General features: G+C 42.4%; 1 protein-coding gene across 4 annotated transcripts in view; it reads right to left on the bottom strand.

Annotated features, from left to right (window-relative positions):
- HECW1 (HECT, C2 and WW domain containing E3 ubiquitin protein ligase 1) overlaps nucleotides 1–14,348 on the bottom strand; it is a 467,220-nt gene that overhangs the window by 86,662 nt on the left and 366,210 nt on the right. For 3 of the 4 annotated variants that reach the window (XM_059170590.1, XM_059170591.1, XM_059170592.1), the window contains 2 exons: nucleotides 11,811–11,912; nucleotides 6,631–6,781 (listed from right to left, as the gene is read on the bottom strand). In XM_059170590.1, the coding sequence (XP_059026573.1) occupies nucleotides 6,631–6,781; nucleotides 11,811–11,912 (253 nt within the window). The remainder of the gene's footprint in view (nucleotides 1–6,630; nucleotides 6,782–11,810; nucleotides 11,913–14,348) is intronic. The other variant, XM_059170593.1, reaches the window with a different exon arrangement.

Raw genomic sequence — 14,348 nt, 5'->3', positions numbered from 1 at the left:
GACCAACTTTGAGAACCACTGCGGCAGGATCTGGCTAGTTGCTGAAAAAGACGTTGAGCTAGCAACTGAGAATGAGGACGTCCGTCTAGGTGGGGCATGCACTGCAGGAGGAGAACACGAGTTGGGGAGAGCAGCTGGGAACCAGCCACTGCAACAGCCCAGTCTGGAGGTGCTAAAGGCCTGGACACAGGCGGGCATGAGGGACGATGGTGGCTCTGCAAGCATGGGGGAGAGGAACACCCCATGGCTGGAGGAGAGGAACACCCCCCCACGGCAGGGAGAGTAAGATCTGTCTCTGCCCCAAATGCAGACATTTCCTAAACCTCCCTGCCTCTGATAGCCCACTCTGTCTCATTTACGCTGTAATTTATAGGTTGATGTCTAGCCGTGTCCTTCCTCTTTGCTCTACTTCCCTCATCCATGTAGCCCCCTTATCCTCCCCACCTGACCTCTGTTTTGCCTAATGTCTCAGCCTACCAAGGCATACACCCAGGATTCAGCTTCCCCTTTCCTCAAGGCCCAGCAAGAATGGGAGAGGGAGCTGAATTCAAGAGAGACTTCGTGGCAGAATCGGTGTAATCTTATATGCAGACTGCGCAGGACCTGGGGGCCTGTCTGGATGCAGAGGTTGAAGGAGGAGGAGACAATAGTGATGGTAAGTGAGGGAGCCAGTCCTGAAAAGGGACATGTAGGAGAACAGGCAGGAGGGAAGGGAATCTTGGTGTGGATTTGGATATGTTGACTTGGAGGTCGTTGATTTCATGCAAGTGACAAGAGGCAAAGGACCGGTTGCTATATGAGTCTTGCACCCAGGAAGGAGATACAGGGGGTGGAGAAAGAGGTGTGAAGAGGAAGAGGAGAGTGAGAGCCCAAGGAACAGTGAATAACCAAGTCTCCGAATGCAATCCAACATGGGGCAAGGGGGAAACATCATTACAGAGTTCACTGTGATGGGGCTTCTGAAGACCAGAGACCTCCTTCTTTCTTTGTTCTTTAAAGGAATTTTTTTTTTTCTTAAGTGTGGTCTCTACACCCCTTGCAAGAGAATCAGCTGGGCGATTGTTATAATCACAGAAATCAAAGCAAAATTGAAATCTGCATTTCTAAGAAGTCCTTCAGGTGGCATTACTTCCGTCTAGGTTTAAGAGTCACCAGTTGGGGGACGCCTGGGTGGCTCAGTTGGTTAAGCGGCTGCCTTCGGCTCAGGTCATGATCCCAGCGTCCTGGGATCAAGTCCCACATCAGGCTCCTTGCTTGGCGGGGAGCCTGTTTCTCCCTCTGCCTCTGCTGCCACTCTGCCTGCCTGTGCTCGCTCTCTCTCTCTCTTTGGCAAATAAATAAATAAAATCTAAAAAAAAAAAAAAAAAGAGTCACCGGTGTACTTTATCTACAGAGGCTCAGCCACTCACTCATGACGTGTGTCAAGAGACACCTTTGCCTGCAGCAGTTACTGTGGGGCATTTTTGAGAAGTCCTCTAATAAGAAAACAGGGAGAGGGCAGGAATGAGCAAAGGATTATATCGAGGAATCCCACGTTTATTTACCACGTCAACCTGTCTGTGGTCTGGAGGTTGTGGGGAAGGTGAAGGATGGCTGTCTGCTGTTCTGCCTGTTGGAACTCAGAGAGTGCCACCATGGTGGGAGGGACAGAGTGAGCCACTGAGAAGCTGCCTAAGTGTGTAACCTTGACCAGGGGAGGAATGGGGCTGCCAAAGACCAAGGGAGCTGTTTTCAGGGAGATTCCCTAAATGATTCATGGCAGGCTGCATTTTCCAAAAATGGCTCAACAATATTTTTAGTCCCACATGCTCTTCTGGAACCTAATTACTCATCTATTAAGACGTGGAATCAATGTTGCCTCTCCTTGAACCTGGGAAGAGCTTGTGGGAACCTTGACAAATTGAAGATAACGTAAGTGACAGTTTGTAGTGCCCGTGCTGTGAGGTCCCATGGGAAGGCCATAGATAGGTGTTTTGCTTGACAGTCACAGCCAGCATCAACCTCCAGATATATGGGTCACCAGCCCCGGCAACCCTCTGCAACCACAAGACAACACAATACCCCAAGAGAGAATGGCTTCACTGAACCCAGTCAGCCATGGAAACCATGGCAAATAAAAGTGATATATAATAACAATGATGGTAGCAATAAATTATCATTGTTTCATGCCAATTTTGGGTGGTTTGTTACTCTGTGAGAGATAACCCAGAACAGAGCACAGACAAATATAAAGTTGTAACCTCACTTTTCCTTCCCAAAGTACAGTGACCACAGAAGAGAATGTCTGTGAATCAATGCAATCTTATTTGATGATGAAAATGTCAGTAATTTCACAACATGCTGTGTGTCCTCAGTTGGACTTTGGTTGTCTTGGGCTTTACTGCGTCAACAGCCTCAAATCCCAGGTACTACACCCCAGCCCTGATCTGTCCTGAAGTACAGGGACAGTTCTGGGGAAGCAGGACACACAGCAGTTTGTGGAGGGATCACTCAGCGAGGGTAGCCTCAGACACTCGCTCTGTTTTAAAGATGAGAGAGGGAGTCAGAACAGGTTCTCTCACATTTCATCAAGAATTATCCTTCCACATCCTCCTTCATACTTTTTAAAATATTATATAAAGAGTTTATGGCAAGATGGGATTGGGAGGGAGACTCTTAATCTTACAAAACAAACTGAGGGTTGCTGGGGAGTGGTGGGGGTTAGGGATGGGGTGGCTGGGTGATGGACATTGGGGAGGGTATGTGCTATGGTGAGTGCTGTGAAATGTGTAAGACTGATGAATCACAGACCTGTTCCCTTGGGGCAAATAACACATTATATGTCAATAAAAATTTAAAAAAATACTCTATTAAAAAAAAAGAGTTCATGGAAATTGGTAAGAAAGTCAGCCAGAATATCTAATTTATAAATGAATACACACACAGGGATGCACAAAGCCAAGCAAGAGGAAAACCTTCCAGAATTGAGCCAAACCAAACACAAAAGCCCAAGACCATACAGTTCTCATGGGAGGAACTATAACTGGTAAAAGAAAAACTTATGGAAACAAAAGTTGACCCTCCCTGTCAGAAATCAAATGTAAGAACTAAAATCCTGGGAGCACCTCTTAGGTCCACAAAACCACACCCAAAGATGGGACAGGAGTGAAGTTGTTGTTGCTGGCAGAGCGAGCCTGCATTTTAGGAAACATTAGGCATTGATATCAAGTACCAAGACCACAGTGATCTCCCGTGGCTTGCGCTTTGGAGACTATAACCCCCAGAAAATACTTCTGTGAGATAATACTAATATTTTACAGGGCCCTCAGCCTTATCCAAAATAGTAATGAAAGCAATAAGGGAAACATCCAGCACTATGGCAAAAGAAGTTAACTAAAGTACAGTCCATTCATTGGAACACTATACAACCATTTAAATGATATTCTAAGTCTCTGTAGCAATATGAAAATGCTTATAGTGCGGCAAGTGAGAAGAGAATATAAAACTAACTACATATTATCATCACAGCTACACAAGGTCTATGCATGCACATTGAAATTAAAGACAAGATTTTTTTCAAAAGGTAAAGCCTGGGGTCGTAGAATTATATATACATCTTTTTTTTTTTTTTTACATTTTTAAACTTCCATGTCTCAATAATAGAAATATTTTATCCAAATAACTAAAAAACCCCAAACTTTAGTTGATTATTTGAAGTGAGAATACATATTTATATTTTCTGCTTGTTCGATAAATATCTGTGAAGGTGCATCGAATTAATTCAGAATATTCTGAAAGTGAAAGAATTAACTAGAGAAACTCTTACACTGAGTCCTGTTAGACTCTGGTACCCATCAGGCATGGGGAGGGGTACCCGGGAGGACAAGGCAGAAAGTTTCAATCACAGAAGAGGCAACCACTAACTCTGCGTGAAGAGTTCTGGGAGATTTCAGGGACCACAGGACATTCTCATGGGCCTTAGCAGTATGGAGCATGGCAGGTGGTGAGGGACGTCTCTGCCGCAGAAGCACAATGGTCAAGCCATAAAGGCCAGGAAAGGTGTGCTGCGTTTGGGTACCGGTGAGTTTGAATGTGGTCGCTGTAGGCTGCACTGTGCATTCTACCTTTTTCAGTGTGCATCTTCTTGCACAAACACACTTGACTTTCATAATTATGCTGTTGGGAGTCCAGGGAAACCCCACTGGGTCCAGGACAGGCCACCCCAAAATATGCCATTTCGGCATATTGATTATTTAGAATTAAAGTTTTAAGAAACCACCAGTGCAGAAGGACCCTCTGACCGTCCTCTGATCTCTGAAGGCAGGAAGTGAATTTCCCTTGTGAATCTGCACCTGGAGGGCAGTAGTCCTCTTTATCATCAGGGATAGGGATCAGGCTCACGACGGCTGGGTAAACCAACCTTGTTCCTCTACACCAATTTACTACCCCAAGCCCAAACTGGTTTGTTAATTCTTTACACAGAAAAAATGTTTCTTGTCATTTCTTTGAGTCTCATAGTTCTGTGAGCTTTCCTACATATGAAATAAAATTTAGTTTTCTCCTTTTAATCTTTTTCTTATGTCAATTTAAGTATGAAGTCAGCCAAAGAACTTAGGAGGGAAGAAAGAACGTTTTCCTTCCCTTACACCTTGCAACACCGAGAAATATCTGTTTTGCTGTGAGACGGGGATTGCTGTTAATTCCTTCTGATAACCAACAAAGGTTTTCAGAAAAACACCCCCCAGGAGTGATCACATCCCAAAGACCAGCAGTGTACTTTCTGTGGCCGCCTTATCATGCCAGGTCACTGAAAAACTCTATAAGCTTGAATGTATTAGGTTAAGATAAGCGCTGAAGAGCTGGGATACTTATCTCGAGGTTATCTGGCCTTCCCTAAGTAGGTTTTCTCACAAGAAATAAGTACTTTCTCAAGTCACCAAATTTCTTTTCTTTTTATCTGTCCAGATGGATGTGCCAAATACCACTTCCTGTTTCACAAAGTCTGGCTGCCTCTCCCGATGGTTCAGCTCCACTGGAGGGCACAGGAATTTACACATGAAAGCCTGTAGAACTTCTCTAGAGGCCTGATTCAGGATGGATTTGGCCTAATTTTTATATTATATAACCTGAATATGATGAATTTTCATGGATTTTAATGTCCTAGGTCAAGGTGCTTACTTCTGCTTCAACGTATTGTTTTCTTTCAGTGCTTGGAACTGTACCTCCTGTAGATAATAGCCTGGTGATACTCTCCCTATGTCTCAGCCTGCCAAGTTCAGCTCCTAATCAAGTTCAGCTTCTCTGTTTGGGCAGGAAAGATCTACAGATTATTTCTGTCTATGCAATCTCAGTGCAGTCTCTGTGTAAAATGAGCTTGCTGTGTCCTCCACATTTTTATTGACAGGAGTTTCATTGTAATCACCAGGAAAGGGCTCTCCTGTAGATTTCTGATGCATTCTTAACTAATAAAGCTGGGTTATCACAAGTTCTGTAATGTGTTTTCCTTCTGTGGGAATGATGGTAGAGAAATGTACTGCCGATGAATATCCAGCACGGTTCTCATTAATGACTTTAAATGCTCAGCTACTAATGGACAAAAAATGGATAGTGAATGTCTTCCAAATGCTCGAGCAATCAAAGAATTCTGGCGATTTTCACCTAAGTGTGTTCTTCTGTGTGCAACAGTAACCAGAAGTTCAATTTTTTGCCTCTGTGTGTTTTTCATAGGACTAAATTGCCCACTTTATTTTTCTGGCTGATAACGTCAGCTTCTAGTTCCTTATACTGTATAGTTCCTTTCAACTTTTCCTTTGTTTCATCCTAATGAGATGGCTTGTGGATAAGGCTGAATTCAAGCATGCAGTTTGCGGTCCTGGCTACGAAAAGTATCCCAAAACTGCCATCTTGGCCTTAAAGAAGCAAGAGGTCGGATATGATGCACATGCTAGCTTACAGCGTGACAGAAATGTTATTTAGGATCTCATTTGCAGGTTAAAAACAAAATGGCATCTTGACAATTTCACAGGTAAGAGTCTGGTTTTTAGACCAAACAATCCTCAAAAACTGCTTTTAAACTTTTTTTTTTTTGTTCTAAGATGAAAGCTGTTTAGGAATTACTGAGTATATAGCAATTAGGGGACCGGGGAAGACATGAATACAGACAGACATGAATACAGACAGCTTTTAGTATTCTACTGAACACATCTTTGGAGGGTTCTCAGCTGTTTGAGTTCTGGGCCCTTTTGAGAATCTCATGAGAGATATGGACCAGTCTAATGGGAAAATGTGCATCCATGTATAATTTTGCATACAGTTTCTGGAGGGTTCATGGAACAAAGGCATCCTCATCCTAGGGAGGAGGGTGGTCTGAGAGCCCCTGGTTAAGGAACACCTGTTTTTGAGCACATGCCATCAAGAAGTTCAGAGAATTCTCCATCTTTAAATGACACTCAGGCTTAATTAGTCTCCTGCCACCAAATTCTAAATCTAGCTTTCTAAGTACTGCTACAAATGGGTTTCTTAAGGTACATAATTACTTTCCAGGCTCCTCATACAGTCTGAGCAGAAACGTGTAAGTGGGGGGGATTTTCGCTGGCTGCCCCTCTCCTTTCCAAGGGGTTCCCAGGGGTTCCCCGCATGCTGATCACCAACCGCCTGTTGAGCTGCTCCATCTGCTGGATGGACCCCGATCTCCGCATTCCATCAGGGGTGGCTGCTGCTGTCGGACGCTGCCATGTGGTTGTGCGGTTCACGTGGTCCACATAAAAGACCCGCCCGTGGCTGTCAATGCGAGCTTCCCAGTCTGGTGTGTGATAAAAAGGCAAAAAGAGAAATCAAGGACAAACTCCTGATTCACGGGAAATAGATACCACTGCCAGGTCTTCTGTAGGTAGAACTCACTGTTGGTGACCTGCTAAAGGTCAGACCCTGCCCCCAGCACCTGCCATGACTTTGGAGGTACTACTGCTGTACTGGCTTTCCGAAAAACAGCCTCCTGCACTCAGCGTCTCTTAAGAGCTAGGGTTCCTCAAATACGACCTATGCTACGATTCTACTGTTTTCTAAAGAGAAAGTCTGATGTTTACTTTATCTCTTCCCTTAACAATCTCTATCCTGTCAATCTTGTTGGCTACTCCAATGACAGCTGCAAGATTGGAAACACCCTCCAGGGAGAGCTGACAGTCTGATGCCAGAGAATCCTTTCTTCGCTAAATCTGAGAGACAGCGACTCGTCGGTGAGGGGATGATGGCCCTCGTGTTAAAACCACTTTTAGCTACAGTTCTAAGATACTGTACCTGAAACTTCAGATGACCTCTATCCAATACTCTGCAACTTTAATTCATTGCCATTCCTCTTGAGGAAGAATGGAAGGATCTGAGCCCCTCAAACCATCCTTTTGGTAAGTTGTAAGTTCAGTGTATTTTCAACCCACCTGTGGCTGCCAAATATCTCTTGACAAAACAAAACAAAACCAGTAACAACTATTAACACACATCAAGATTTTAAATACCTCTTCACTGATAAATAATGAACACACATCAAGTGTTGGACTACCTCTTTGCTGATTAAGGAAACATCACAAACAGCAGGGGGAGCCCAAGACAAAGATAAATTCTTCCCTTCTCGGATTTCAAAACCAAACAACGGAACATGCACACATGGGGGGATACACGACATAAATACACGGGGTAGGGCGGGGTGAGTGCCAAAGTCCTCAAACCCGGGAGAGCTAGAAGTAAAACACACATAAATAAGCTTCACACAGAAGAGCAATGTCTGCTGTACAGCAATGGGCAAAGCTTTTAGAGTCCAAATGTGAAAACGTGGTGGAAATAATAGCTTCATGATAAAGTTATGCTGCAAAATGCGTTAGGCTAAGGAAGAAAAAGCAAAAAATGACTGCAAATGGAGGAAAACTATTCAGCCTTTTAAGTAAGAAAATCCATAGCTTTAGGGAGTAGGTCAGATATTAATAATTCTATTGAGAAATGATCATTCAGGTAATGACATAGCAACTCTCAATTTTTTTAAATGAGAAAAAACAATATATTTGGTATATTTATGGTTTTATGTATGCATGGTACATCTGTGACGATGATAACTTATGTCTGACTTTTACTTGAGGAATTGCCAAATAATGCACAATGGAAACCAAAATACCAGAACACACCAAATCTTATTTAAGACAAACTGAAGGAAAAACATAATCAGATTGTATAAATATATTCTAGAAGGTGTGGACGAAAATTGTCTACTAGATAATCCAGCTCAACTGTTAGCTGTAAATGAAAAATAGCCCACTGATAAAACTGGGTATATGTGTAACTACTAGGTAATTAATCTTGATCCAAAAATTGTTAAAATTTCAGTGATTCCCCAACAATTTTTTTTTTCTTGAACTCAACATGACTGTCATTCAACAAAGAAGGAACATGAGTCTTTGAAGAGTATTGTGGTATCTGGTTCAGTTGAACAAACAAACTCCTCTCAGCACTTCCTATGAATGAAAAACTACACCAGGTCCCATGGGCACACTGCTGAGAAATGAGGGTCCCCACCCTCCAGGTTCCAGCCATGAAGGAAGGACTCCAGTCTCATAAATCCTCCAAGGAAAACACTAGCAAATGGGGCAGTGCAGTGGTAATAACAATTTCTTTCTACAAGTTCCCATATTTCCCAATCTCTCGTGGAAAAGGATGGCAAGCCAGCCAGACATGTCCTTCTGTCAATATATTAAATATGTAATAGTGTTAACTATAAATGCATAACTGCACATTCATATGTGTTCAGAAATATTTATATATTTCTATTTATATATTTCTTATATATATTTATATATTTATAATCTCTAGAGATTATAAGCATTTTTTTCTGGGTTAGTTTGTAAAGAATTTACTTTTACATATTGTGTAAAGAAAGACTTCCAAATAGAACTTTAGGCCTCAGTGTATCCTGACAGACACGGCACTGTGTTGGCTAGACAGATTCCTGCCAGTGATTACCTTTGTGATGCTTGGTAAGTAAGGGTGATTCATTTGTGACTGAAAGCCCCAGAAAATATAAAATTCTATCCTTTCCATGAAGTCTAGGAACAATGTAGAGCCTAACAATGTACCATCTTTAGTTATTATACTAAAAAAAGCCTGTAAAATTATTCTCCTTTTCTTCTTTTACTTTAACAAATGCAATACCATGTTTGTAGTCTACACCTTTCTCTTAAACTTCAGCCACACATCCAATTGCCTTCTTGACATCACTACCTAGATGACATCTCCAATAGAACATGGTCAAAATCAAGCTTCAGATCTTTCCCACCAAAACCTCTATCTGTAGCCTTCCCTTCCCGCCCCTGTTGAAGGCAAGTCCATCTTTCTAGGTTAAAATGCTTGAGACCATTCTTGATTCCTGTCTCTGTTTCAGACATCACATCTAATCTGTAGGCAAACCTACCTATGGAACATAGGTCTAGAACGCAACCGCTCTCCTCACTACCTCTACTGCTCCCACCCTGGCCCTAGCCTCCTCTGCCTCTCACCTGGGCCACAGCCATAACCATATTTTGGGTTTCATGCTTCTATATTTCCTCCTCAAAATTTAATGCCAATAGAGCAACCGCAGAAAAACTTACAAAACCTAAGTCAGAGAATATCACTTCTCTGCTCTAAAATGTTCTCCTTTCATCCAGAGTCAAAGCCAAAGCTCTTAAGTGGCCTACAGGGCCCTGTGTGTTCTGGGTCCCTGGTATCTCCCTGACCTTATCCGCCACTACTGTCTCCCGGCCCCAGACACACTGGTCTCCCAGCTGTTCCTCAACCTCCTCTAAGCCTAGCTTCCAATGCTGCCTCCTAAGGAAGCCTGCCTGACCACCGGATTTAAATGGCGAACCAGCTGCCAGCGCATCCTCCAAATCCCACCTCGCCACACTCTGCTTATGCCTGCCCACAGCACTGCCCACCATCTAACCTGTTACACTATTGCCTTGTTCACTCTTTTCATCATGTGTGGGTTTCCGCCTGGCTACACCGTATGCTCCGCGAGGGCAGGGATCTTTGTCTGTTTTGTTTACCTTTTATTGAATATTTGTTGCATTTAATGAATATTTGTTGAAAGAATGACTATCAAGAAAATTCTGGGGGCACCTGGGTGGCTCAGTATGTTGAGCCTCTGCCTTTGGCTCAGGTCGTGATCCCAGGGTCCTGGGATCGAGCCCCGCACCGGGCTCTCTGCTCTGCAGGGGTCCTGCTTCCCCCCTCTCTCTGCCTACTTGTGATCTCCCTCTCTCTGTTAAATAAATAAAATCTTTAAAAAAAAAAAAAAGAAAAAAAAGAAAATTCTGTTGTTAGGCTTCCCTACCAACATTTGTCATATTTTTCAGTGTTGAATGAACAGAGAACTGAGACCCAACTGGAGAAATTTGTCTTCATTATTGAAAACAGCTTATATAAAGTAAATCTTTAAATTAGACTTATATTCAATTATTTACCAGGTCCGGAATATAACTAGTAATTACTCTTGTATGGATTGAAGGTCAATTCATGCACACAGTGTTCCTTTCCTGGTAAGAACATGTTATATATATGTATTTATAATAGATATTTTTTACATAAGTGCTAAGTATAGTGACGCTGAAATTTTACTAGTCATCTGTGGGCTATCCATAAATCAATATATAAATAAAGAAAGGAGTCAGGTATCAAAAATTAAAAAACATAATGTTTGCCCTGATCCCCCAAACAAATACAGTGTTCTTTTAAATGTTTACATATTAAAGGTATTTATTCTTTTTCTCACTGATAAATTACAACTGAATAAGACAAGAATGGTGTAAATGCAAAATATATCATGTTACCAAGAACAGATGAATCAGGAAAAATTTTTTTTTAACTGTAACCTCCTAATGTAAGCACAGGCAAAGGAATGTAAAGAAATATCGATTCCTTGCATCCTGGCAAGATTCTGCAGTTGTAAAATTTATCAAATCTTAAAGGTTATCTCTGCTTGAAAAATAAGCCTAAGCCAAAACAGAGATGTTCTAGAATTATTCGTGAACATATATATGCGAAGTGACTGTATAATGTCCAGGGTATCAGTTCCTTCTTAGAAATGTATGATAATGCAGTATTATAAGGTTAAGGCCAAAATGATATCTAGGAACTACCCAGTCTAGATCTAGCATGTAGCTAATGAGAAAATTAAGGCTTTACTTTACAAATAAGAAAACTCAGTCTCTGAGATATTACATGATTTTCCCAAGTTCAAATGACTAGTTAAATAGTAATGAGTTACACCATTACTATGGATGGAACACCATCCCTAAAGATGATACTTTTTTCTGGAAGCTCCTAAGAACTACCGAAGAAGTAGGCTGTCACCTATTGATGGAAGTTATAACAAGGCAACACAGGTCCTTGCACCCTGATGGGTTGAATGTTTTATTATATGGAGGCATCTGCGATGAAACAGCTTCAATGGAGAACAACAGGATTAGTCTATCTTGACCTGTGAACTTCTGAACAGAAAATAGTAAAATTCAGGACTTAAAGGTCATGTACAGTTTGCAAGGACTAGTCAAGTCTCGTAAGAAATACTCTGTTTCAGAAGTTGAGGGGCACTGAAGGTAATGGATTATTTCTTCAAGATCCCATACGGAAATCATTCATCAAAACACCCCATTTTTACAGTAGGTGCCATGTATATAAATGTATTTATTTTATAGTTGTGTAAGGTATGGAGTTGGGGAAGACTTTGGATCTGTACACACAAGTTCATACTGACCTGTTTAGACTCGATAGGAAGAATTAAGACATAGACTTTAAACACTAAAGCTTACTTGGTGGAAGAGGCTCATCGATTGTTGGGTAGTGATGATGTTCAGGTCTCAAGGAAGGAAGCTGGCTTACTGGCTGGGAATTATGGAGTATAGGACATTCACCTACGGACAAGATAGTCAAGACATTCAGATTCACTCATTGCTGCAGCAACTTCATCAAAAAAGCATGACTGTAAAACAAATGACTACAAGAAAAAAAAAAAAAAAAACCCAGAGCGGGCAATCTATTTTTGTGTGTGTCAGTTTGCTACATTCACAGTTGTTCATGAGAGAGGGAATAGGGGAATTCTTTTTTTTTTAACCCAAGAAAATAAATACTTCACGACTATGATCTGAATCACACAGACCAGTATGTAGGATCAGGGGTCTGATTCTGTACCCACTTGACTTTTGTTAATGGGAGGGTGGCATCAGACGGGGACACAAAAGAAAATGAGCCGAGCCTGACTTGAGCCCAGCAGAGCCTGACTTGAGGCCTGCCTGAGGGAAGTGCAGCATTTGTGAAGTCTGGTAAAAGTTTGGTGAGCCCATACAAAACCAAAGGTCCTCATTTGGATAGGTTTCACCAGAGGGCTGCCAAGAGGCTGTTTTTCAGGTTTCGATTTCGGAATGAAACTCTTAGATGGTGCCTGTCAAGATGGCGCTGAGGAACTGGTGGGCCAAGAAGGTAAATTCCTCTAGTATGGAAGCTAGGGACTGGGCTGAGGAGCAAGTAGCTATGGGATCTTGTGATTGTTCTAGATTATTCTGAGGAGAAATCAGACAAGCCAGGGTACTCTGGAGAGAGAGAAAAGGACAAGAGACGAAGGAAGTAGATAAGAGGCAGGAAGACTGAGACAGGAAAACTTGAAACACAGAAGTGGGATAGAAGGAAGAAAGACAGACATGGAGAAATTTTAGAAATAAACATATCCATGGAATGCATACCTCGATTATTATAGACATAGTTGATATTATTGTCAAACAGACTTAGAGTGAACTGAACAATGTGCTAAAATGATGTTCCTATTTCATGATGTTCTTAGGTCCTGGTAATCCTGCACGAGAGTGGCTATGTGGAGGGGAGGCCCATAGGGTCAGGTCACATCATCAGAAGCAATCACTCTTGACCTTTGGAGAGCTAGGAAGACCTACACCCTGAGACAGCCCCCATTCAGAGTGGTATCCCTCTAGCTCACACACTCCTGGCTCACTGGCAATAGCCTCTATTGGCCCGAAGACAAAGGTCAGGCCTTCTCCTTCCTCTGCCCTCCACGGCTGATGCAAATAGCAAGCGTTCCATCATCCCTTAGGTCAAAAAGGAGAGAAGCTAAAAAAGAGTAGTGAAGATCTTTATGGGACCCCAAATTTCAAACATGTCCTAGAATGTCCATACACTAGGAAAGGATACGGAAAGGATAATTTCTTCTCACTCTAGATCCAAAAAAAAAAAAAAAAAAACCCACCAAAACTGATAAAAAAAAATTAATTAGGAAGGAAGTTAGGTGGGTTTAATTTAGCCATTTAATTCCTAGAGCTAACTGTAAAACAAAAACAGAGATGTATTCATGGGTCCTTTTAAATGCTAAATATATAGCATGATTTCTTGTGCAAGCTTTGTTATGTTGCTCAAATCCTGGGGGCCTTCTGAGACCCTGAGGAGACCGAGGAAGGGGTCCCTTGTGCTGTGCACCACTCCTTGTGACTGGACTCCTGGTTCAGACAGGGGCTCTGTTTTTAGTGGATCCCACACTCATGTTTGCTTTTGCATGTGCTCAGTGTCAGAAACGAAAAAGCGATGGTACCGTTGTTATGTCACCAGCTGCTGCATTTTTTAAATTTGGTTTCTTAAAAAGAACAACAAACTTACCTCTTGTAATTAATTCAACCAATCGGGTTAATTACTCCTCCAAGCTAGTGGAAACACAATACTGCCGTTTGCTGGGGTTAATGGAGCTGACCCCACCTGCTCGTGAACCTCAAGCAAATGCAATGATGCGACAGGCGCAGCTCAGCCCACTGAATGGATGGAGCGCAAGGAAGAAGCAAGCGGGTCTGTTCTGCGGGAGGGCAGGGCGCCACACACTCACCCTTGCCTCAAACACAAAGCAAGTGGTCAGACCTGCTAGAATCCCTGAGAAGGAAACATATTCCACTTTAAAAGTTAGCCTCCCTGCCTCTCTGCCTGGAAGAGCCCTTCCTCGGTCAGAGCTGAGCCCTCCACGTGCATCAACTCATTTCATCCCTTCCAGAACCCTTGGAAAGCGAGTCTCCCTTCACACCCACTCCACACACGAGGCACAGAGCATTCCAGGAAGCTGGCTTAGGTGGCATAGCTAGGAAGGGGCGGGAGACTGAATTAAACCCAGGAGGCCTGACTCCAAGGTCTGGAGGTCAAATCACATTACACTGCTCTTTTCATTCGATCTGCAGACAATTTTTCAAAAACTATTTAATGCTGAGGTTAAAAAGGAGGTTTTCACAGAGAGGGGAAGAAACAAAAGGGAGATACGGAACCCATCTTCCCTAAATGGCTGCAGATTCAGTTATGTGGACACG

This window comes from Mustela lutreola, chromosome 4 (genome assembly GCF_030435805.1).
Source record: "Mustela lutreola isolate mMusLut2 chromosome 4, mMusLut2.pri, whole genome shotgun sequence".
Taxonomy (NCBI): domain Eukaryota; kingdom Metazoa; phylum Chordata; class Mammalia; order Carnivora; family Mustelidae; genus Mustela; species Mustela lutreola.
This window is presented reverse-complemented; position numbering and strand designations above follow the sequence as displayed.